Source organism: Helicoverpa zea, chromosome 6 (genome assembly GCF_022581195.2).
Source record: "Helicoverpa zea isolate HzStark_Cry1AcR chromosome 6, ilHelZeax1.1, whole genome shotgun sequence".
In the NCBI taxonomy this organism is placed as follows: Eukaryota; Metazoa; Arthropoda; class Insecta; order Lepidoptera; family Noctuidae; genus Helicoverpa; species Helicoverpa zea.
In genome coordinates, this window is record NC_061457.1 from 9541292 (window position 1) to 9561602 (window position 20311).

The following is a 20311-nucleotide window of genomic DNA, read 5'->3' on the forward strand; positions in this document are numbered from 1 at the left end:
AGCTCCTTTAGGACGTAACCGCTTTTTGTCTCTCTATGTTATTTGGGATGACTTATATTGGGATGTTGAAATGTTTAGAAATCGGTTTTAATCAACATCCTCCGAGCCTTTTCTACAACTATGTTGGGGTCGGCTTCCAGTCTAACCGAATGTAGCTGAGTACCAGTGCTTTACAAGAAGCGACTGCCCTGCCTGAACTCCTCAACCCAGTTACCCGGGCAACCCAATACCTCTTGGTTAGACTGGTGTCAGACTGACTTCTGACTACCCGTAACGACTGCCAAGGAAGTTCACTGACAGCCGGGACCTACAGTTCAAAGTGCCATCCGAAACACAGTCGAGTCAGAAAGTACATGCAAACTTAGAAAAGTTGCATTGGTACTTACCTGACCTGGCATCGAATCCGCGCCCTCATACTTGAGAGGTTGGTTCTTTGCCCACTAGGCCACCACGACTTTTCTCGGTTTCAATCATGTTTATGTTTAATTCTAGTTTAGAGTCAGCACTTTTTAACCATTACTTAATTTTTATCGGTAAACTAGTAAAATGACGTACTTATTAGTTATGTTCGGGTCAAAGTTAGTCTTTAAAAGATATTATATTTTCTTCAATGCCTTACTTGTTTGATTGAGAGAAAGAACGTGGCCACTTTACAGGAACATGATAAGAAATTGATAAAGAAATCTAACAATTCAATTAATTGTTGTATTATCGATTCATGTATCAAACATGTTCTTTACAATTTAATAATGAAAACAAATTAATGCCTTCTTATAATTTATTAGTATGATAAAAGTGGAGGAATGACATAATGCATTGTTTTAGTATAACTCATTAATTATCTCGAAGTTGGTATCGCTGAATTTGAATATGAATGGGTACCGAGTTTCTTGCATATTTCCTGCAGGTTTTAGAGTTCAAAAGACTTCTCGACAGACCCCGTCAGCAGACATCTCCTGTCCTTTTGGGCAGTTTGGTGGTACCACCACGACATTGCCCACTGGTGCAGAGGTGGTAGTGGTGGACATAGGCCCTTTTGTTGTCTCTGCACTCGCGTTCTTCTCACTCGCGTTCGGCAGCGAATTCACACAGCTCTGAAAAGAAAATTAAGCTTAGAAGTCGCTCTTTATGTATAGTTTGATATTTTTGGCCTGGGCAGCCTGGTGAAAATTAAGGACACTATTAGATTTGGTCGCGTGTTCAGGTCCACGATAGACGTTATTGCATTTTAATCATATTACATGAGTTAACAAAATGAAAGCTTTTTGAATGCGGACTAACCCCTAGCTTAGCAGATACAATTTGATGTGGACGACTACTTATCCATAGTAGACATAGGAAGGAGCAAAACTGTGATGTAAAAGGTCGCAATGTAGGTGAGGAAGGTTACATTATAGCAAAACTGCGTGGTGGTGCCTTCCCATCGTCACACTTCACGTTGCCGTTGTCATGTCAACGTTTGGAATACTTTCAAGCTTGACAAGACTTCTAAAACGACATGAACATCAACTGTCAAAAATTTTAAAGGAGTCTTGGGAATTTATAATAAACTTAAAAACATTAGTAGCTACAATATGGTCCATGTTCCTGTATTATTTGTTTAGTGTATTTGCAATGCAAAGAAGTATTAGTTTGGAAAAAGTAAGTAGAAATATCAAATAAACACTCACACCGACAACCAATAAAATTAATGTGACACAGGCGAACTTTTGATCTACCATCTTGGTTGATTTTTCTGAAATATTTTGAATCAAGTGTTTCACGTTTGCTTCGCTGCAGATAAATGATACAGAAGTGGTGTCAAATGCAAGAAATACTGCACTCAGGCATAACTCACCAGAGTAAGTATCTATTGTTGTACTAATTTATCTCGTCATTCATTAAAATCATGTAGGTAGTATTGTTTTAATTTTATTGGAAAGGACTCATTGCAGTTTTCCTTGTTCCTTGTCATCTTTTGTTGTCGAATGAACTCCGCTATCTTGATAAGAAATCCCTTAGCAGAATTTGAATGATCCTGCGCAATGAATGAACGTGATAATGATATTGCGCTTCAATATAAGGAAAATCGCAATAACTTGCACTGTGGAACGAAAAGGGCATTTAGTACTTTCCCACTTGCACGTTTAAAGCAGCTCTTATGGTAATAAGTGGTTTCAAAAGGAACATAAATCTCACATAGTTGCTGACAATATTCTTCATATATGACAAGAATAGAAGATGCTGATTAATATTATTTATGGAAAGAAATATAAAATTGGTTATTACTTTTTTAATTTATTAGCTATTTACAATCAATACGTAATTATGTAGCGAATTGATGATTCTTTCTATACTGATTTATATTTGTAAGAATTTAATAAATCAAGAGATAACCTGGACGTATGCCAAAAATTTCTAAGCTACATTAACAGCCAGGTGTGCGCTGCAATATAATGTGAGGTTCTAGGAATCCAGGTGGAATCCAGTGCGGGCTAACATTAGCATATTTTCCTCAGCGTTGTCGTACCACAAAGGAGAAGGTTCAGAGCAGCGGGGAGCATATTCGAACAATATTGTATAACTATTAAGCCAAAACTATATAGGAGCAGCTCCTTGTCAGACCTGACTGCGCATTCAAGCGATTTCAGTGAGTGAACTATTTGTTAGTATTGATTTCATTGTTTTAATAGGCAGGTAAATACCTAAGGACAAACAGTGCTATTATTACAAAGGTGCCTTTAAAGAAATCTCTGTAATCACTAATCAAAAGATAAAAATATCAAAATAATTATCATTTACACATTTGCTATTACCTACAAATTTAACACAACACAGTCATTATTGATGCTGTGCTAAATTATAATTTTGGCACAGTTCAAACGATTCTATTTAGTTAAGGAAACAACCCCGACTGGTTTTATTTATTCGTTAAATAAAGAACATTAGACATTTCGGCGAATTTGAAAAGGCTTTTATAAGACGGGACACTTACTTAGAACTTGACATTACGTAGATCCGTCTTGCCTGATTTACATTACGAGATTACAGATTAGGAAACACCTGGTGCATGTAATGTCACACGTATGCTTCCAGCACTAGACTACTTCAGGAACAGAATTAAAGCTGAAAATAGACACAAGGAATCGTACTTCAATAGCGCTGGCGACGCCGACACAAAACACTGCAGAAACCATACCGACACATTAATGTCGTGGAATTTCAAAGGGAAGTAAGTAATTTAAATTGTACCCAATAATGCTTAAGGTATAATTTATCTTGTGTTTAAGTCGTTATGTAGAATCTTAATACAATTCATGAACATTACCAGAAAGCCGAAGAAGAAAGCGGACATGTCTCCTGAATCATACGCATCCAAGTTTGCCGTCGAGTATTTGAACAATTTTCAGAGAGAAGACATAGACCCAAATGCCTCATCGTGTGCTGACAATTCCAGGTAAACAAACTTTATACAAACATGACTAATTGTAGAACATGGAGCTAGTAGAAATTTTCGTTGGAAACTACTTTTAACTCAATGATCAGGTGGTATTTCCTGTTTATTTTTCAGTAACGAAAGCACAGACCAATTGGGAACTCAGAAGGCAGCTGCATTTCCCTTTAAATCAACCCCCAGCGGCAACCTGAAAGTCCAATCAAACCAAGTAAATTCCTTTAATTATTTAAAAAATCTCTTATTTTTTACATATTTATTTTATTTTTTTTATTTCCTAGGTAGTATTTCAATCTTCCACGGTAGGTGTTTTATTAGCAGACCCCACGCAAGCTAAGGTGAAGGTAAAATTCGAAGGGAAAACAGGAGGAGAGCATGACGATGAAATATCACAGAACTTTGTTAGTATTTAATTAGAATTGATGCGATGTTCTGTACTGGTTAGACGCCATCCAGATAATGTATAGTTTTTTTCGATAAGGACCCTGATATGGAGTCGGAACCACACCTACACTTTGGACCCAGAGAAACGGTCGCCGCGACTGTTCAAAGCGTGGGAAAGTGTCCTCTTGCGACTGATCGGAGCGCACAAAAACCAAAACAGTCGTGTGTTAGAGAAGATAAAGGCAAGGACTTGAGTACTCTCGGTTACGCAGTAGGAGAACCCATAGACTGGATGCGAGTGCAGCTGCCTAAGAAACAAGATCTATTTCAAGAGTTTTATCGAAGAATTCACAATTACATGTAAGCCTATACTAATTTCGAAATAAGCATGTATCTACATGATTTTTGAATGTTTCTTTTATCTATTCAATACAATATTTCAACATCATTCATACGGCGTAATAACATGATACATCATAGTAATGCATGCAAAATTCCTTGTAGAGATTGTGTATATGTTTAATCAGATAAAGCTATACGTTATATGGTTACTGTATCTAACGGTTTATTGATTTATGTAGATATAGCTAGTCGTGCCCTGTTTGCTGCAATAAAGATTATGGTTTCCAGAAATACTGACACCGTGATACACATCGGCGATGAGGAGTTCCACTGTCACTACATTGTGTTACAAGTTTATTCTTCCTTCTTTGATATGAACCCGCATAGAGAAATCGAGCTGCCTATTGTAAGACATTTTACTTTTCGTATTAATAGAACCACAGAGTCGAACTTTAACAATTATTTATTTGAATTATAATAATATGTACCTAATTAAGAATATCTACCTTGGTAGTAGGTACAAGTTCTGAACCTTCACAAATCCAGACACAGGGAAAAACTTCAATCTTTCTGACATAGCATAATCATACAAGGAAATTGGACCTATAATTTTATACTTTTTAAGGTCTCACTCAGTGGCTACTAATTTTCAGAGCAACGTGACACCAGAAGCTTTCCAGACTATTTACGAGTGGATGATTTTCAATGGCGTTGAAAGCAATAAACTACTCAAAAGAGACAATATTCTCGATTTATTTTATGCTGCGCAATATCTTGCTATCAAAGGTATCATGAATGTTATTGGTAAACTCCCATAGTGGATATATTATAACATTAGAGAATCATAATTCACATAGAAATGCCTTGACAGATTTAGAAGACCAATGCTGGTCCTTCATTGTGAATGAAAACCTTTTTACGGAAGACACAGCATTCGCTTTATTCAGAGAAGCAAGGAAGAAAGGAATGACACCAGTTATGGATTTAATGGTAATTGTTTACAACAGAAAAGAAAAGAAGGCTAGGCAGATGATAATGACGATATTTACAACGATGATATCTTTGAACTATATTTCTTTCTAGGTCCCCCGCGTTATGAGGTTTTTCCTACCCCTGGTCGCGTCAAGAGACTTTATCGATCTTGACACAGAGGAATTAATGATATTTCTGAAATCGAACTACATATCAGTCACGAGGTAATACATCAAGATTATCTTAATTTATTGGTTCTTCGTCATTGTTGCCACTTGCACTCCAGTAAGCATTTCGATACACGTGGCTAGTTTTCTTATCTTTCAATATTTAAATGGGTATTTACAAACTTGTGAATAAGATGCATATTCACAGAATGAATCGTGCTTATTCTCATGCCGTTGTGTCAATTGCTTGCTAATATGACGTATGTATATGAATTACCCGCTATCACGCCTCTTAATACCATTGTTCTCATGCTCAGTTCCTGATCTGATAACGGATTTTTTCGCAATCAACAGTTATTTAAAAATTTAAACTGGACACAGTTTGGTATTATATTCACGCGTACCTGCATTGAAATTGATAGTATTCACTTATCTGTCAGTTGGGCTACCTACACCATGTTATTGTGAAGTATATAAGATTCCTTCAAGTTTCCCTCATTACGTATGTATTTGCACGTTCTACCGATAAACAATTGACAGACACTAGTGTACCGATTGCACTGCTTCTGATTTGGCCTACCATGATGGGTTGAACTTTAAAGTGATTCGTCTAGACTAGCTTACTATTGAACTGCACTTCATAATAATCGTTCGTGTTGAGCAACACGTTCGCACCTATCCTTAGATTGAGATGTTCTTCATTCACTATTCAATCAAGTTTTTTCTATTGCTTTGGATTTACCCACGGTAGATACCACGTTAAGCGAAACCAGGTCCTATTAACTCACCGGTCTTGACACTCCAGGCCATATAAGTCGTACCTATTACTATAGTTCGGCCATTCAGAGAATGCGTTCCTGACACGTCGCGATTGAACTGACGACGTAACTTTGCAATGGCGTTGCAGTTACGATAAAAATATTTTTGCTGGTTGTTTACCGTTTTAACAATTGAGGAGCATTAAAACAACATTATTATATCAATAATCAATGAATGTTATAATTTTGTGCCAAACTGAGTGTCAAATAACTTGGTAAACAATATTTTTCTAAATCTATACTGCGCTATTACAAGGTTATGTCAGCGGTTTATATTTTGTAGTGCTGTGCTAAAAATAACAGGCAAGTATCGTAATCTGTTCTTATACAGTTATAAAATAATACGTTTTGATTTTCTTTTTAAGAATTGGAAAATAATGGACTATAAGACTTAATTATAACGTTTATGAAATATAAAAATAAAACTATGACCAAACCGCATTTTTATACTTAGATTAAAAATGGTAACCCCAAATGGCGTTATGGGCCGCCATTTTGTGACGCTAAAACAGTCGTCCGTTGTCGTTTCGTGCGCATAGACCACGTTTTTCAAGTGTTTTCGATCTGTTTTTATTTGATTACCCGGCTTTTGTTAGACCGAGATATCAGGATTGATTCTGTTATTGATAATAATATAATTATACATGTAGGCGAAGATGATGATGAAGACACCACCTCCTCAAGCAAATCGGAATCTGATTAATATTCTGTTCGCACATTCAATTCAATGTACTTGTAACAAAGAATAAATAAAACAATTTTATTATATGAATATTACCTTTTTTTGGTTTCCACTTAAATAACTAAAATATAAAACAAATGATTCCGCCAATTTAAAACGAAAATAATCTTAAAATAATGCGGCGGTTCATTTTGAAGGAACGGTAACGAACTCAGTGTTATGTTGTGCCCATCACTAGTCGTGACTAACTGATAGGTGTCAGGAACGCATTCTCTGAACGGCCGAAGTATAGTTTAGACCAGTACATCATGTAGAAAATTGCACATGATATGGTCATTTCGATTTCTTGCTAGTTTTCCCGTTGCTATCAATTAGTACCCTTCTTTTAGATCTTGGGTGTTTTTGGTCCCATCTTTAATGTTTCTGGGGTTCCTAAAATTTTGGATAGATTTGCCAAGCAGTTTCATGGTATAGGTACTTTGTGTAATTGTTGTTCTGTATCCAAGGGTTTTAGGGAAAGTAAAATTAATTATATTTAGCATGGGATAACCTATTACAAAATGAAATTACGTTCCGTTTTCCAAAGCGGGTTTTTCGGCGTCAACAAAAGAAACCTGCTCCAAATATGAATGCTATTTTAATCGAGTATTATCAGTTAGTACAATCGATACATGAAACCTGTTTCCTTACGCATTGGGAAGCACGAAATTCGAGATTCGGTAATTATTGTTATTGCATTTAACCTTCACTGTCTGAGTACCAATAATAATGTCAATTGAATGGTTGTATAAGATCAATTATTAAATACAAGAGTGAAAGTAGATCGTCTTTTTTATATTCCTTCTCCAATTTCATCGATTTACCAATTATTATAATTAACTTCTCACGTAGGTACTAAAAACACTGAACTTCAATTGTAGTGATTCCCTTTGCCACTCTACAAACATGTTTTATATTACATATATAGCAACTGCGGAATTGCTCACATGAGAACCTTGTGAGGCAACGGGCGTTACGGAGTACGGATCAATTTAAATTCCCTAGGTTTCCCTATGCACACAAGAAGAGCCTTTCGATGATTAATCAACCCTAAAGATTCTTATGTCATTCTATTTATATTTAAATAATGTATTTAGCGAAATTGAAGTCCTAATGGCGGGCGTGCGCTGGCTGTACGGCGACTGGTCAGCTCGCCGTCGCTTCTCAGTGGAGGTGATGCGGTGCGTCCGCTTTGGCCTCATCTCCCCGTGGCAGCTGGTGGACATCAAGCGCAACCCTGACAACGCTGAGATACTGGAGATCGTCAACGAGCCTGAAGTACAGCAGATGGTCGATGATGGACTCGCGTGAGTACTCTTTACTACGAGACTAATAAAAGTCGTCAACTACTTTTTGTCAGGACCAAGAGGTTTTATTGCTGGATGTTTGGAATTCAAAGTTCGCAATCCGTAAATACATTTATCTATCTACATAGGAACATAAGTTAGGTAAAGTTTCCTCAAAAAAATGCGTACGTGCGTCGAAGACAAGTAGGCAAGTGTAGTTTAGAGGTAGATAGACATAAATGCTTTCATGTATCGTCCAGTAATAGATAACTCGTTTACCATGACCATGAATTAACCAGACGACTTTGTAAACACTAATCATATGTACAAAGATGATGTGCTTTACACCGACATAAAATTTAATGAGTATGATGCAAGTATAAAACATGATTATAACAGTTACTTACCACCGTTTTCCCATGTCGAAGAATTTATTCTATGCTAATCTAATGAAGTCTGCATATTCATGAAGCAGTTAGTTAGCATGTAGGTACCTGTCTATCAACTTCAGTACCTATTGAATATACATACCTAGCTTATTTGTTTCTATCACGGCTGCGCCTGCGTCCTTGTTCGTGAAACACGGACAAAGTGTTATTTACATAACTACACCAAGCTAAAAATGAAATTATAGTTTCATATTAAGTCCAGCACCTTAAGAGCTTTTACGCTACATTTAAAGCCACATTGATCCATGGTCAACTTTCTGTAGAAAGTTTAAAACTGCTCAATTTTATAACTAAGCTGTAAAAATTATTGTCTCGATAAAACAAGCACTAAAACCAAAATTACGAGCATGTTGATGACGGCCTGAGCATTAAGATCGAAGTTTAACAACTTTTTAGGAATCCTATATACATAATCCTTTTTAATAAACTTGCTGTATCTTACGATTTCACCCGCACCCTAACTTACGTCCATGAGGTCACACAGTAGAAAATTATATTCAATGTTTCGTATCAATGGGGGAAAAAACTAAAGGCATTTGAATGGCTAAAGTCACGTTAAGTTCCTACTAGTTAACTTTGATGAAAAATTGGATCTCTTGGGCTCAATTCTCCAAAAAGCTTTGCATAGGTCTTCTGTGCCTACTCCTTCACACAACCACTTATCGTTTAAAAAAGTATGCTCATACTACTTGTTTATCTTTTCCAATAAATTATATACTTTACAGCTACGTAATAATAAAGTATTGGTACGGCAACAACTCGAAGAATTACTATCACTGGATCGATGTGCTCGGACTAACGGAACCCGCCGAGAGGAATTGGATCGGCGAGGAGAAGGTACAACATGACTACTAGTAATTAGGCTCTTTTAATGTCAAGGATACTGTAGTTTGTGTTTACTACGGTAATATCGGTAAACACATTATAGTTCGGCCATTCAGAGAATGCGTTCCTGACACGTCGCGATTGAACTGACGACGTAACTTTGCAATGGCGTTGCAGTTACGATAAAAATATTTTTGCTGGTTGTTTACCGTTTTAACAATTGAGGAGCATTAAAACAACATTATTATATCAATAATCAATGAATGTTATAATTTTGTGCCAAACTGAGTGTCAAATAACTTGGTAAACAATATTTTTCTAAATCTATACTGCGCTATTACAAGGTTATGTCAGCGGTTTATATTTTGTAGTGCTGTGCTAAAAATAACAGGCAAGTATCGTAATCTGTTCTTATACAGTTATAATATAAAATAATACGTTTTGATTTTCTTTTTAAGAATTGGAAAATAATGGACTATAAGACTTAATTATAACGTTTATGAAATATAAAAATAAAACTATGACCAAACCGCATTTTTATACTTAGATTAAAAATGGTAACCCCAAATGGCGTTATGGGCCGCCATTTTGTGACGCTAAAACAGTCGTCCGTTGTCGTTTCGTGCGCATAGACCACGTTTTTCAAGTGTTTTCGATCTGTTTTTATTTGATTACCCGGCTTTTGTTAGACCGAGATATCAGGATTGATTCTGTTATTGATAATAATATAATTATACATGTAGGCGAAGATGATGATGAAGACACCACCTCCTCAAGCAAATCGGAGTCTGATTAATATTCTGTTCGCACATTCAATTCAATGTACTTGTAACAAAGAATAAATAAAACAATTTTATTATATGAATATTACCTTTTTTTGGTTTCCACTTAAATAACTAAAATATAAAACAAATGATTCCGCCAATTTAAAACGAAAATAATCTTAAAATAATGCGGCGGTTCATTTTGAAGGAACGGTAACGAACTCAGTGTTATGTTGTGCCCATCACTAGTCGTGACTAACTGATAGGTGTCAGGAACGCATTCTCTGAACGGCCGAAGTATAGTGCTTCATATATTTAGCCGACTTCCCAAAAAGAAGAATGTTTTCAATTCGAATATTTTTCTCTCAATCATCTCATCTCAAACAGGTCTATTATATAGATTCCCATCCACCTGATTTTTTCACTGGCCAGTAGATTTTCATCGTAGAATTTCTTCTAGAAAACTATTTTTGCAATCTTATGCATGTTGTAGAACCATGTAACGTACAAGGACTTCCTGAGCTATTTGGAGCAGTTCATGGTGCCCAAGGACCAAATGTACCAACAAATGGCTATGCTGCAACCGCCTCGTAGAAATGACGATAACATACCAGGTAAACGCCAGATAAAAAAGATTTTGTATTAAGCATTAAAATTGACCATTTCCATAAAGGCAAGTTTATTTTACTCTATTTTTATCTCACTTGTAATGAGCATAATTAAAACAGTAAAAAGTAGGTACAGACTTTATTCTTGCCACAGGAATGAGGAAGGGAGATTTTGATGTCACCTTGAAAAGTCGTTATAGATTTTTTGCAATAAGTCTATTAATATCATCCAATACACGAAATGGCATACCAAAATATCTCTGCAAATAAGTAGGCGCTATGTTTATGCTAATTGCTATTATATGATTTAAACAACTTTATGAAATTGAAGCAACTGTTATATAAAACAGAAGACTCCTATATAATTATGGGTGTGAGAATTGAACTGAACATTATTTTGGCTACAACATATCACCATGTTAGCATTAGCATAGCATGAAAACCACCCAAGATTATTTTCAGGAATTAATAAGGTTCGTTCTTTTTATTTTCAGGGAGTATGCGAGGTATGGACAGCGAGAAAATAGAAATGAGGCGGCCAAAGATGGACTTTCCATTGCCAGCTACACTGAAAGGACTTACCGGCGACAAGGATAAATCATTTCCCACCATGAGTGAATTCTTTGAAAATCGAAGAAAGGTTTGGTTACATGATAAAAAAAAAATATCTATTGATTTATGTGTACCACCTTCCAGGACTTTTTTCGTTCGGCATTAATTGGTATTGTTCATTTCTTTCTCGAAAAGGGAGGGTTCACATAGGAAGTGTTGAAGGGTAATCGTTGTGGGGACTGTATTTTGTAAATCTTGACATTCAAAAACGTGCTGTTATGCAGCCAAATCTGAATAAATGATGATGAGTTTGGGAAATCATTTACATAAACTCTTTCAGACTCAAGAAGGCCTGCAGTCAGTTTCCCCATCGAACAGATCACCGACATCGGTCGATGTAGACATGCCAATGCAGATGCCCACTGTTACGGAACCTAGATCGAGGGGTCCCGACCTTGCTTGCAAACATCAGAAGCAATTCGAGGTATGGCCGACACACGAAGTTACTAAAATCTGTCAAATTTCGACAGATTTTCAACTTGATCTTTTAAGCATAAGGTTTAATGTCGATTGAGATAATTTTGCATATTGGAGTAGTACCTTCAATAAAAGAAATACAGGAATGAATTTTATCCAGTGCGCAAACTTTGTCAACTTGAAGTTAAATAAGTTTTATAGATACGTATATTTTTATTTTGTCGTGTTTTAGTACGAAAAAGAAAAGTTATTGATATCGAAAGCTGTTTATTTTGTAACCGATTGTACGGTCACAGTCGTCATAGTAGGCACGGCGGAAACGCGAAACCGGTTTACTGACGCGAGCGCTGCTCAAAGCGCGTAAGAATAGTTGGTATCCATATTTTGCTGATTTTAGGGCGGACAAAATAATAAAAAAAAATTACTGATGATGCAGATATGTTCTGTTAATGATTCTGGACCACCAGTTTTTTTTTTGTTTTGCACTGCTTAAAATTCATTCCTTTATTATGCTAGTTTTTTTTTGTATTTCAGTTTGTTTTATTTTTGTTTATGTTGTATTGTAGGAGCAAAGGAAACAATTAGAACTTCAGAAGCAACAACTGGAGCTTGCTCAGCAACAGCGACGCAAACAAATCCAACAGATTCATATGTGCACCATTGAACAGGAAATTGTAATTTTGCTTTTACTTATTTTTGTTTTTGTTTTATTACTTACATAGAAACTGATAACGCTAATTACTCTGTTATTAATATGATTTTAATATGTAACAGAAAAGCTACGATACGGGAGATATACTAAAATATACTTAAAAGGTTTTTTTCCCGACGTCAAAAATCATCAAATGACCCCTCCCGCTGTTGGTTAGCAGCGGTGTGGGAGTGTCAGACTCTTACTGACTAAAAACCGTCGTGTTCCGTCATAGGCCTTTTATGTACCAGGGCCGCGGTATCTCTTTCGAACAACCCGCAGCCCCGGCAGGCCTTGGCCCTGCTGGGCCCCGCTGGGGTTGCTGACATCTCTTTGAGGAGCGCGTGGAACTACGCGCGCCGTCGACACGGGTCTGTCGTCTAAGCAGACAGAGGGACGATGAGCCACCCGAACTCACCGCCCACAGACCCACGCCTACGGTGGCCGGGAGTCATCACGCGACACCCGGCGCCCATGGTGTCTACCTGGTCCAGCGCGGCGGCCGGGATGAGAGGTGCGTATTCTCTGGCGTTCCGCCTCCTCCTTCTCGAGCATGACCGCTTCGCAGAAGGAGGCGACAGCATCCCATTCCCTCTCGCCCCGGACCATGGCCTGAACCAGGGCCGGACGCGAGAGGTCGCCACCGCCCAAAGCCTCGACGAGGACCCGGCGGTGCCCCTCCCATGCGGGGCACACCTGGACTGTGTGGTCCACCGTGTCCTCGGGGCTGTCCGCACAATGGTGACACCCGGGCGCCTCCTCACGACCGATTCAGTGCAGGTACCTCCCGAAACAACCGTGTCCGGTGAGGACCTGCGTCATGCGGTACGTGAGGGCGCCATGACTCCTCCCGAGCCACTCCTCAAAGAGGGGACTTACCGCCACGATGGTGGCGTGCCCTGCACTGGGTTGCGACAGTCGCTCCCTCCAGGCCACCATGAGATCGCGCCGGAGCTCTGCCCGCTGCGCGACAACTTGCCGCGGCAACGGGGTTTCCCCCCGGCGCTGAGCCTCCTCGCGCCAGTCGTACAGGCGCAAGAAGACTCTCGCCTCCAGATCCCACGGTGGCAGTCCGGCTAGTAGGCCAGCTGCTTCGCGGGAGATCGTGCGGTACCCCCGGATTAGCCTGATGGCTATCACCCTTTGGGGCACGTTCAGGTAGTGTACGGCCCGCTTCCGTACCGAACGTGCCCATTCTATGTGCATCAAATGTATAATGTCTTATGATGCATCAAATTGTGTACATATAATTATAATAGCAATAAACCGTAAAGTCAACAATGTACGGCATTTCTTGCAGGCGTGAGCTTACAGCAATATATATTGCCCGGTACAATAATAAATACAATTTTGTCCAGGGATCACATAAACATGAGCAGATATACGATCCACCAGAGAAGGACTCGGAAGATATGAACACAACCAACAGTGAGACTAGCAGTGGAACCGTCGAAACCAGTGTGACTGATAAAGTAAAATAAACATTACCATTTAACTTTCTTTAATATCCATAAATATGTTCCATGATTATAAGCTTTACAAATCATCTCCGTTAATATTAACACAATTGATTAAAAGGATGCATTCAGATCCATCATTACTGATCATCAATATTCATCGCCTGTTTGTGTCAAAATCATTAACAAAATAAATGAAGTTGATTAATATTTTACAGAATCAGTTTTCAATGCGAAGAACTGAGAAGAGACATAGTGTGGCAGCCTCGTACCTCGCCGCAGCCACCGCGGCCTTAGCAGGATCCAGAAGGCAAGTTCCACAATATATTAATACAATTTATATCTAACCAACTACACTAAGAAGTTCCAAAATTCTGACAATAGTCTCCGTCAAAATTAGAAAAAACCTTAGTCAGAAACAGATAAAAGCCAATGTTATATTATGGTAAAGGCATTCAAGCCTCACCGACCATTTCTAATACTTCCTGTCTTAAGATAAATTTTGGATACCGAACATCAATTTGCAACTGCAAACCAATTGATCAAGTGAATATTCTATGTTTCCACAGCCCCACGTCTGGTCAGCCCCGTGCGCAAACGACCACAAACGCATCACGGTCAGAAGCAACACCAAGAGCCAACGCCCCGATGTCGCAGAACAACATCGGCAGCCCGCTGATATCACTCTTCAACCAGTCCAAGGAGTCTCTAGCTAAGACGAATATGTAAGCACAATTTGAAAAGAGGATCCATTAATACCTATTGTGCGTTCAATAGGTGTTTTGGGTCACGCATCCTGAAAACCATAAGATAGAGCATAAGAGCCTGATATTTGTTCAGTGTGATGACAATCGCATAATATGGCTTCCATTCAGGCTAATGATATTTCTATCGACAGTTCCTGAATAAAAAAGTGGTGAGCTCAAAGCAGAAGACTTAGTGACCTAATGATTTTTTCACCTATTGAGTCTAACAATGACCATACAATCCTCAAATCAGTATTGTCCAAAATTATTTACTCAAAATAATACAAATGTACACCTACTTTATAGTTGTTGACACAATATTTCAATTGGCATGCGCTAAGTAGATACATTGCTATATCTTTTTTGTCAGGAACAAACTGTCAACATCAATTCTGGGTCCTTCGAACAAGAATTACATCGCTGAAGGCTCCTTGTTCAACTGGGACAGAGAGACTGTCCTAGTCTTTGGTGGAATCGATCTCCTCACACCCTACGGGTTCGGAGGAAATACTGGGAAGTATATTTATAGGTAAGTTTAACGATTTAATTTGCCTCTTTGGCCCTTCGTAATTTAACATTACTTAAGCACTGATACTGCGTCTGTAACAGTACCATAAAATCAAGTCAAATCAGTATCAATGAAATCAGTTATTTAAACTTCAGATTTCCCAGGTTCTATATTTGCATCGGGTATGTATTGTCGCTTTTCCAGTTACTTATATTCAAATTAATATAATTTCAGGTTCGATCCAGTGACCAACGTGTGGGATTATGTAGGAGACCTGCCTGAGCCAAGACATCATCATTCTGTTGCCTTCTTGAGGGGTCGAGTGTACCTTGTCGGTAAGATGGATACTCACTATTTGCTCTCTAAAAATAAATACAAAGGCAAACGGAAGTGGAAGGCATTATCACACCACAGTCTTAAATCAGTAGAACTAACACTTTTCAAATCAAAAAGTCGATATTTGTGATGAAATATTTGGGCTTTATGTCCCGTAGAATATCGACATGAAGTCGTCTGTCGCCAATACAACTTGCGTCCACTAACACCACTAAAACTAAGGGAACCTTTTCGTTGACGTTTAAGGAGGTGCAGATCCCCGGGATGACGACATCAGGGGCAAATCAGCTGTGGTCTCCACCGTGTGGAGCTTCGAGCCGGTTTCACGCTCCTGGTACAGTGAAAGTGGCCTCATGACTCCTCGGAAGAACTTCGGTCTGGTTGTGCATCGTATGGCCATGTATGCTATTGGTGGACTGGATAAGAAGGGCAGGTATGTATCATGGTGGGTTTGAAGCTTAAATAACATGACCGAAACGTAAGCACAATTTTGAGGTTTCATCCCCATCTGGAGTAGGGATAGATCCAGCCTAAAAATAATCAAAACTTCAAAAACAGTTATGAGCTCATACATCGTATATGATATGATGGATCATTCACATATATGGGGGAGTACAGAGAGGAGTCTATAGCCAGAGAACGTTGGGGTAGTACAAAAGGGAATATATTCTGTCAGTACATGAAGGAGTACATAAGCACTATTTAAATAAAGATTCACTTCTGTAAATGCTGAATGTTAAGTTTCATGAATTTGAATGCAATCGATAATAATTTTCTTTTAATCCTTCTTCTAGAGTTCTCCGTTCAGTAGAAAAGTTCGATCCAAAGACGGGATCTTGGACCGAAGTGCGTTCAATGAGCGTTTGTCGAATGGCGGTGGCTTGTGCCAAGTATCGCGACTACATCTGGGTTGCTGGCGGCATGACTGGTGAAAAGAAGAAACCAGTCTGTAAAATTGTTGAGTGCTACAACTCTAAGACCAATGAGTACGTTCCTTCTTTTCTTTTTCAACCCCAATATAATAATAGTATAGTAGTAATAATGAGAGGAGGCCGGTGTCCAGCAGTGACATGTTAAAAAAGCTGATGATGTTGATAATAACAGTAGCGTCTTTGTTCTTCTTCTAGTTAAAATGTAACACATTGAAAAGCTTTCGTATTTAAAATCGCTTCAATATCCAGATCATAATCCTTGAGATTTGGCATAGAACCAAGGTAAGGCAGAGTTCATTTTAGCTCCATTTAAATTCATAATGCGTTCCAGATGGACAGAAATACACAGTCTACGGTTTCCCAGATGTTTTTCAACAATGTTTGCGATGAACGATAAATTGTATATCGTTGGTGGTGCTGGCAAGATTTCGGATAAGGTGCGTTGCAAGATGCATAATAATATTGGATATTTTAGAACAAAGTCACACGAGTTTGTATTGATTCGTTTTATAGGAAAAGACAGTGAGTAGCGTGGGTGCGATAGACGTATGGGACTGGCAGATGCGCAAGTGGAAGCAGGAGACGGAGATGTCCATGCCGAGGCATGGACATGCACTGGCATATCTCGGCACACAGCTCATTATTATTGGTATGTAGACAATAGGTTGAGAAATGCTAAGGATACTTATAATCTAATCAGTCCAGATTTAAAGTTTTTGTAGCCACAGACAGGTATTAGTTAAGATTTACTCTATGTAATGTGAAAAAGTAGTGTAGTAATTATTTCTAAATATGACTCCCGTTCCACAATTACGTTTACTGGAACTAAAACTCAAGCGATCGAATAAGTAAACTATACCATGCCATCAAAAATCTTTACCAGCACTCAATCTATTGACTCATTTCCATTTGATTTCTTCAAACGAACTTGAACAAGTTATCGATCATTCATCTTCATCATGAACCCTTTTTTCGGCCATCTTCGATCAAGAAGATGGTCGATGGACCGTCATTACCAAGTCATTAGCGATAATAGACTCATTATAATCAGCAAAACATAACGATGTATAGCTGTCAAGGAAATCGGTCGTTCTTGTTGATATAAGAACTCGTAAAATGGTATTGTATATCGAAATTATGCAATGAGTAAACGTCCGCTATCAAAACTGGTAATAGTTACCTCATCATAGACTCATAGGATTCATAACAGGTAAAATGTAATGATTAACACTACGAATTCTTAGTAATGAACAGTTTACAACTAGGTCAGGCAGCGTTAGAAGAACTGTTAGAAAAATGATGACTGGGCGGTAGTGTTGTTTGCCAAATAGATTATTTGAAGTTAACAATTTTTTCCTTATTTACGTGTCTATGTCGTACCAAAACGTGTGTGTGCACGTATTGGGTTTTTAAAGTTATGTCAACATAGACTAGAGGGAAATGAGACGTTTGAACAATGGTTCTTAGAAGAGAATGCCATCAATTGTCACTTGGGAATTCTAACCCAGTAAGGTAGTAGGTAGTAAGGTGACCAAAATCGGAACTTAGACGTCATTGAAACCGCAACAGTGCATTTCACATAATTCATATTGACAGAAGGTGTCTGGTTTCAAGAACAATCAAAAGAATAACCTACCTACAGTAGGTTATTAGGTGTGCAAATTCAGTTACTTGAATGTGGTTTGTTGTATTGAAAGTATTTTTAACTAAAATCAAGTTTGCACTTGGTTTTTATTGCCTTTACATAAACACTGCAAATATGCGTCGGGGCCAAACAATTTGCACTCCGAAAATAGTTTTATGTCTAACACACGTTGAATATAAATCTATACACAGCTAGTTAATAAAATTACTATGAAACTGAATTTACATTGACTAAGAACTACAGTAGCTGCCAGATAAAAGTAACTACATTTTCGAAACAAATATAAGATGACTATTATTCTAAAATGTGACAACTTTAGTTCAGACATGAATTTGCTATTAATTAATTTTACCCGAATTCACTACTCCTTGGAAACAGGATAGGAAGAAAAAGAAGAGACTTGAACTGATCATTAAAACCATTTCATCATCATCATTCGTACCCAAAGACAAAACAGACAATCTTTTATTACTGTAAGTCTGGCATGACAGGTGGTGTGACAACAATCTACATGAGAGCCTTGAACAACGTGGAGTCTTACTGCTGCGAGCGCGGCGCGTGGATCCGAGGGGTGGCCACGCTGCCCTCGCCGCTGTCAGGTCACGGCGCCGTCACGTTACCGCCCGCCTCACTGATGTGACCATACCTCTATATTTCGGTAAGTAACACCACCACAACGTCAGAATATGACAATAATGGCGCCAGTAAGGAGAGCCTTAAACAACGTGGAGTCTTACTGCTGCGAGCGCGGCGCGTGGATCCGAGGGGTGGCCACGCTGCCCTCGCCGCTGTCAGGTCACGACGCCGTCACGTTACCGCCCGCCTCGCTGATGTGACCATACCTCTATACTTCGGTAAGTAGCACCACTACGTCTCAATTTGCCCAGTAATGAGAGCTTTGAACAACGTGGAGTCTTACTGCTGCGAGCGCGTCGCGTGGATCCGAGGGGTGGCCACGCTGCCGTCGCCGCTGTCAGGTCACGGCGCCGACACGTTACCGCCCGCCTCACTGATGTGACCATACCTCTATATTTCGGTAAGTAACACCACCGTAACGTCAGAATATGATAATAATGGCGCCAGTAAGGAAAGCCTTAAACAACGTGAAGTCTTACTGCTGCGAGCGCGGCGCGTGGATCCGAGGGGTGGCCACGCTCCACGGCGCCGTCACATTACCGCCCGCCTCGCTGATGTGACCATACCTCTATATTTCGGTAAATAGCTCCACTACCTAATGATAAATGTCCAGACCGATTTTCAGCCATGGCGACTGTTCTCAAAGGAGATCAACCAGCTCAGCATACGCCAATTGGAACACAGTTGCACTCTCTATATCCCTCAGTCTCACCCTCCATATCCCTCAGTCTCACCCTGTATAACCTTCACTCTCACAGTCCCATGGGACTGCAATCCGACACAATAGGACCAGAGGGATCACTCCGCATTCGGAAATAAAAATGTCTTAGGATTTTCTCAAAAAATATAATTCTGGAATGTGTACACATTAAAGAGCAGGCTGTATTTTAATCAAGTACAGGAAGAAGTTCCTCCGTTACTCTGGTGAAACCGCGAGAAACAGCTAGTGATCAATAAAGACAGTACAGGTCAGAACCATCATTCAATTCGTAACTTTCTGCAGCAGGTGGACAGCGTCGTCGGTGGAGAGGACTTGGGCTAGACGAGATCTTTTTACTCTGTGACGTGGATAATGTCTGCCGTGGACTAAGTAGGAATACTTTAAGTGCACTGTTACTGTAGCGTATAAAGAGTTCGGGACTAAATAGAAATTTCCAGTACATTGTGACGTATCGCAGTAAGTTAATGAAATCGTGAGTGTTTTGTGAAAGTTTACTGGGATACATTTTGGCAAGCGTTAAATTATTGATAAAAATAAAAGTATGTTCAATCATTTTGTGATAATAATAAATATTCGACTCATTTTAACCTGTTATTTTGTTATCATATAGATTTGTTCTGATTTAATATATGTAATCCAATTGAAACACAAATTTTGTTGTATAAAATTTTTATTTAAGGATATAACATTGTAATCTCTTAAATCTACCTTATCCTCTATGAAATTAGGTGAATCTTATTGTAAAAGTTCGCTAACATCGCACTGTTCAATATAATGAATAGTTTGCTCATACATTGGCCACTAATATCACAGCGTAACTCCATACAGTTATCTGCCACTA

The 20311-nt window shown here is 38.7% G+C and overlaps 1 protein-coding gene and 1 long non-coding RNA gene across 4 annotated transcripts; one reads left to right on the forward strand and one right to left on the reverse strand.

Annotated features, from left to right (window-relative positions):
* Positions 1 to 766: 766 nt before the first annotated feature.
* LOC124631138 lies at positions 767 to 2334 on the reverse strand. Its single transcript, XR_006984480.1, has 2 exons — positions 1671 to 2334; positions 767 to 1094 (listed from the first exon to the last, which is right to left on the reverse strand). It is a non-coding gene; the product is annotated as an uncharacterized LOC124631138 (long non-coding RNA).
* Positions 1449 to 20057, forward strand: LOC124631133. 3 transcript variants are annotated; one of them, XM_047165331.1, is made up of 29 exons: positions 1449 to 1641; positions 1780 to 1841; positions 2499 to 2629; positions 3076 to 3211; positions 3311 to 3436; positions 3551 to 3644; positions 3715 to 3834; positions 3915 to 4177; positions 4448 to 4565; positions 4813 to 4945; positions 5031 to 5149; positions 5243 to 5355; positions 7935 to 8144; positions 9298 to 9409; positions 10655 to 10775; positions 11264 to 11409; positions 11662 to 11805; positions 12365 to 12472; positions 13848 to 13961; positions 14165 to 14256; positions 14516 to 14671; positions 15063 to 15221; positions 15435 to 15535; positions 15783 to 15969; positions 16331 to 16522; positions 16800 to 16905; positions 16982 to 17117; positions 18605 to 18771; positions 19753 to 20057. In XM_047165331.1, exons 1-28 carry the CDS (start codon positions 1450 to 1452, stop codon positions 18751 to 18753), a joined length of 3840 nt encoding a protein of 1279 aa, XP_047021287.1. In that variant the 5' UTR covers position 1449; the 3' UTR covers positions 18754 to 18771; positions 19753 to 20057. The 3 variants fall into 3 exon arrangements, with proteins under 3 accessions (XP_047021287.1, XP_047021286.1, XP_047021285.1); XM_047165330.1 differs by lacking the exons at positions 1449 to 1641; positions 1780 to 1841 and having other exon boundaries at positions 2420 to 2644; XM_047165329.1 differs by lacking the exons at positions 1449 to 1641; positions 1780 to 1841; positions 19753 to 20057 and adding an exon at positions 18881 to 18980 and having other exon boundaries at positions 2420 to 3211; positions 18605 to 18684.
* The last annotated feature ends 254 nt before the right edge of the window (positions 20058 to 20311 follow it).

Excerpts from the sequence above, each read along its gene's own strand:
- LOC124631133 (XM_047165331.1), top strand. The coding sequence starts at position 1,450 with ATGTCAACGTTTGGAATACTTTCAAGCTTGACAAGACTTCTAAAACGA. Across the intron at positions 4,946-5,030 it reads GCAATATCTTGCTATCAAAG|ATTTAGAAGACCAATGCTGG; the intron begins GTATCATGAATG and ends ATGCCTTGACAG. Across the intron at positions 12,473-13,847 it reads GCACCATTGAACAGGAAATT|GGATCACATAAACATGAGCA; the intron begins GTAATTTTGCTT and ends AATTTTGTCCAG.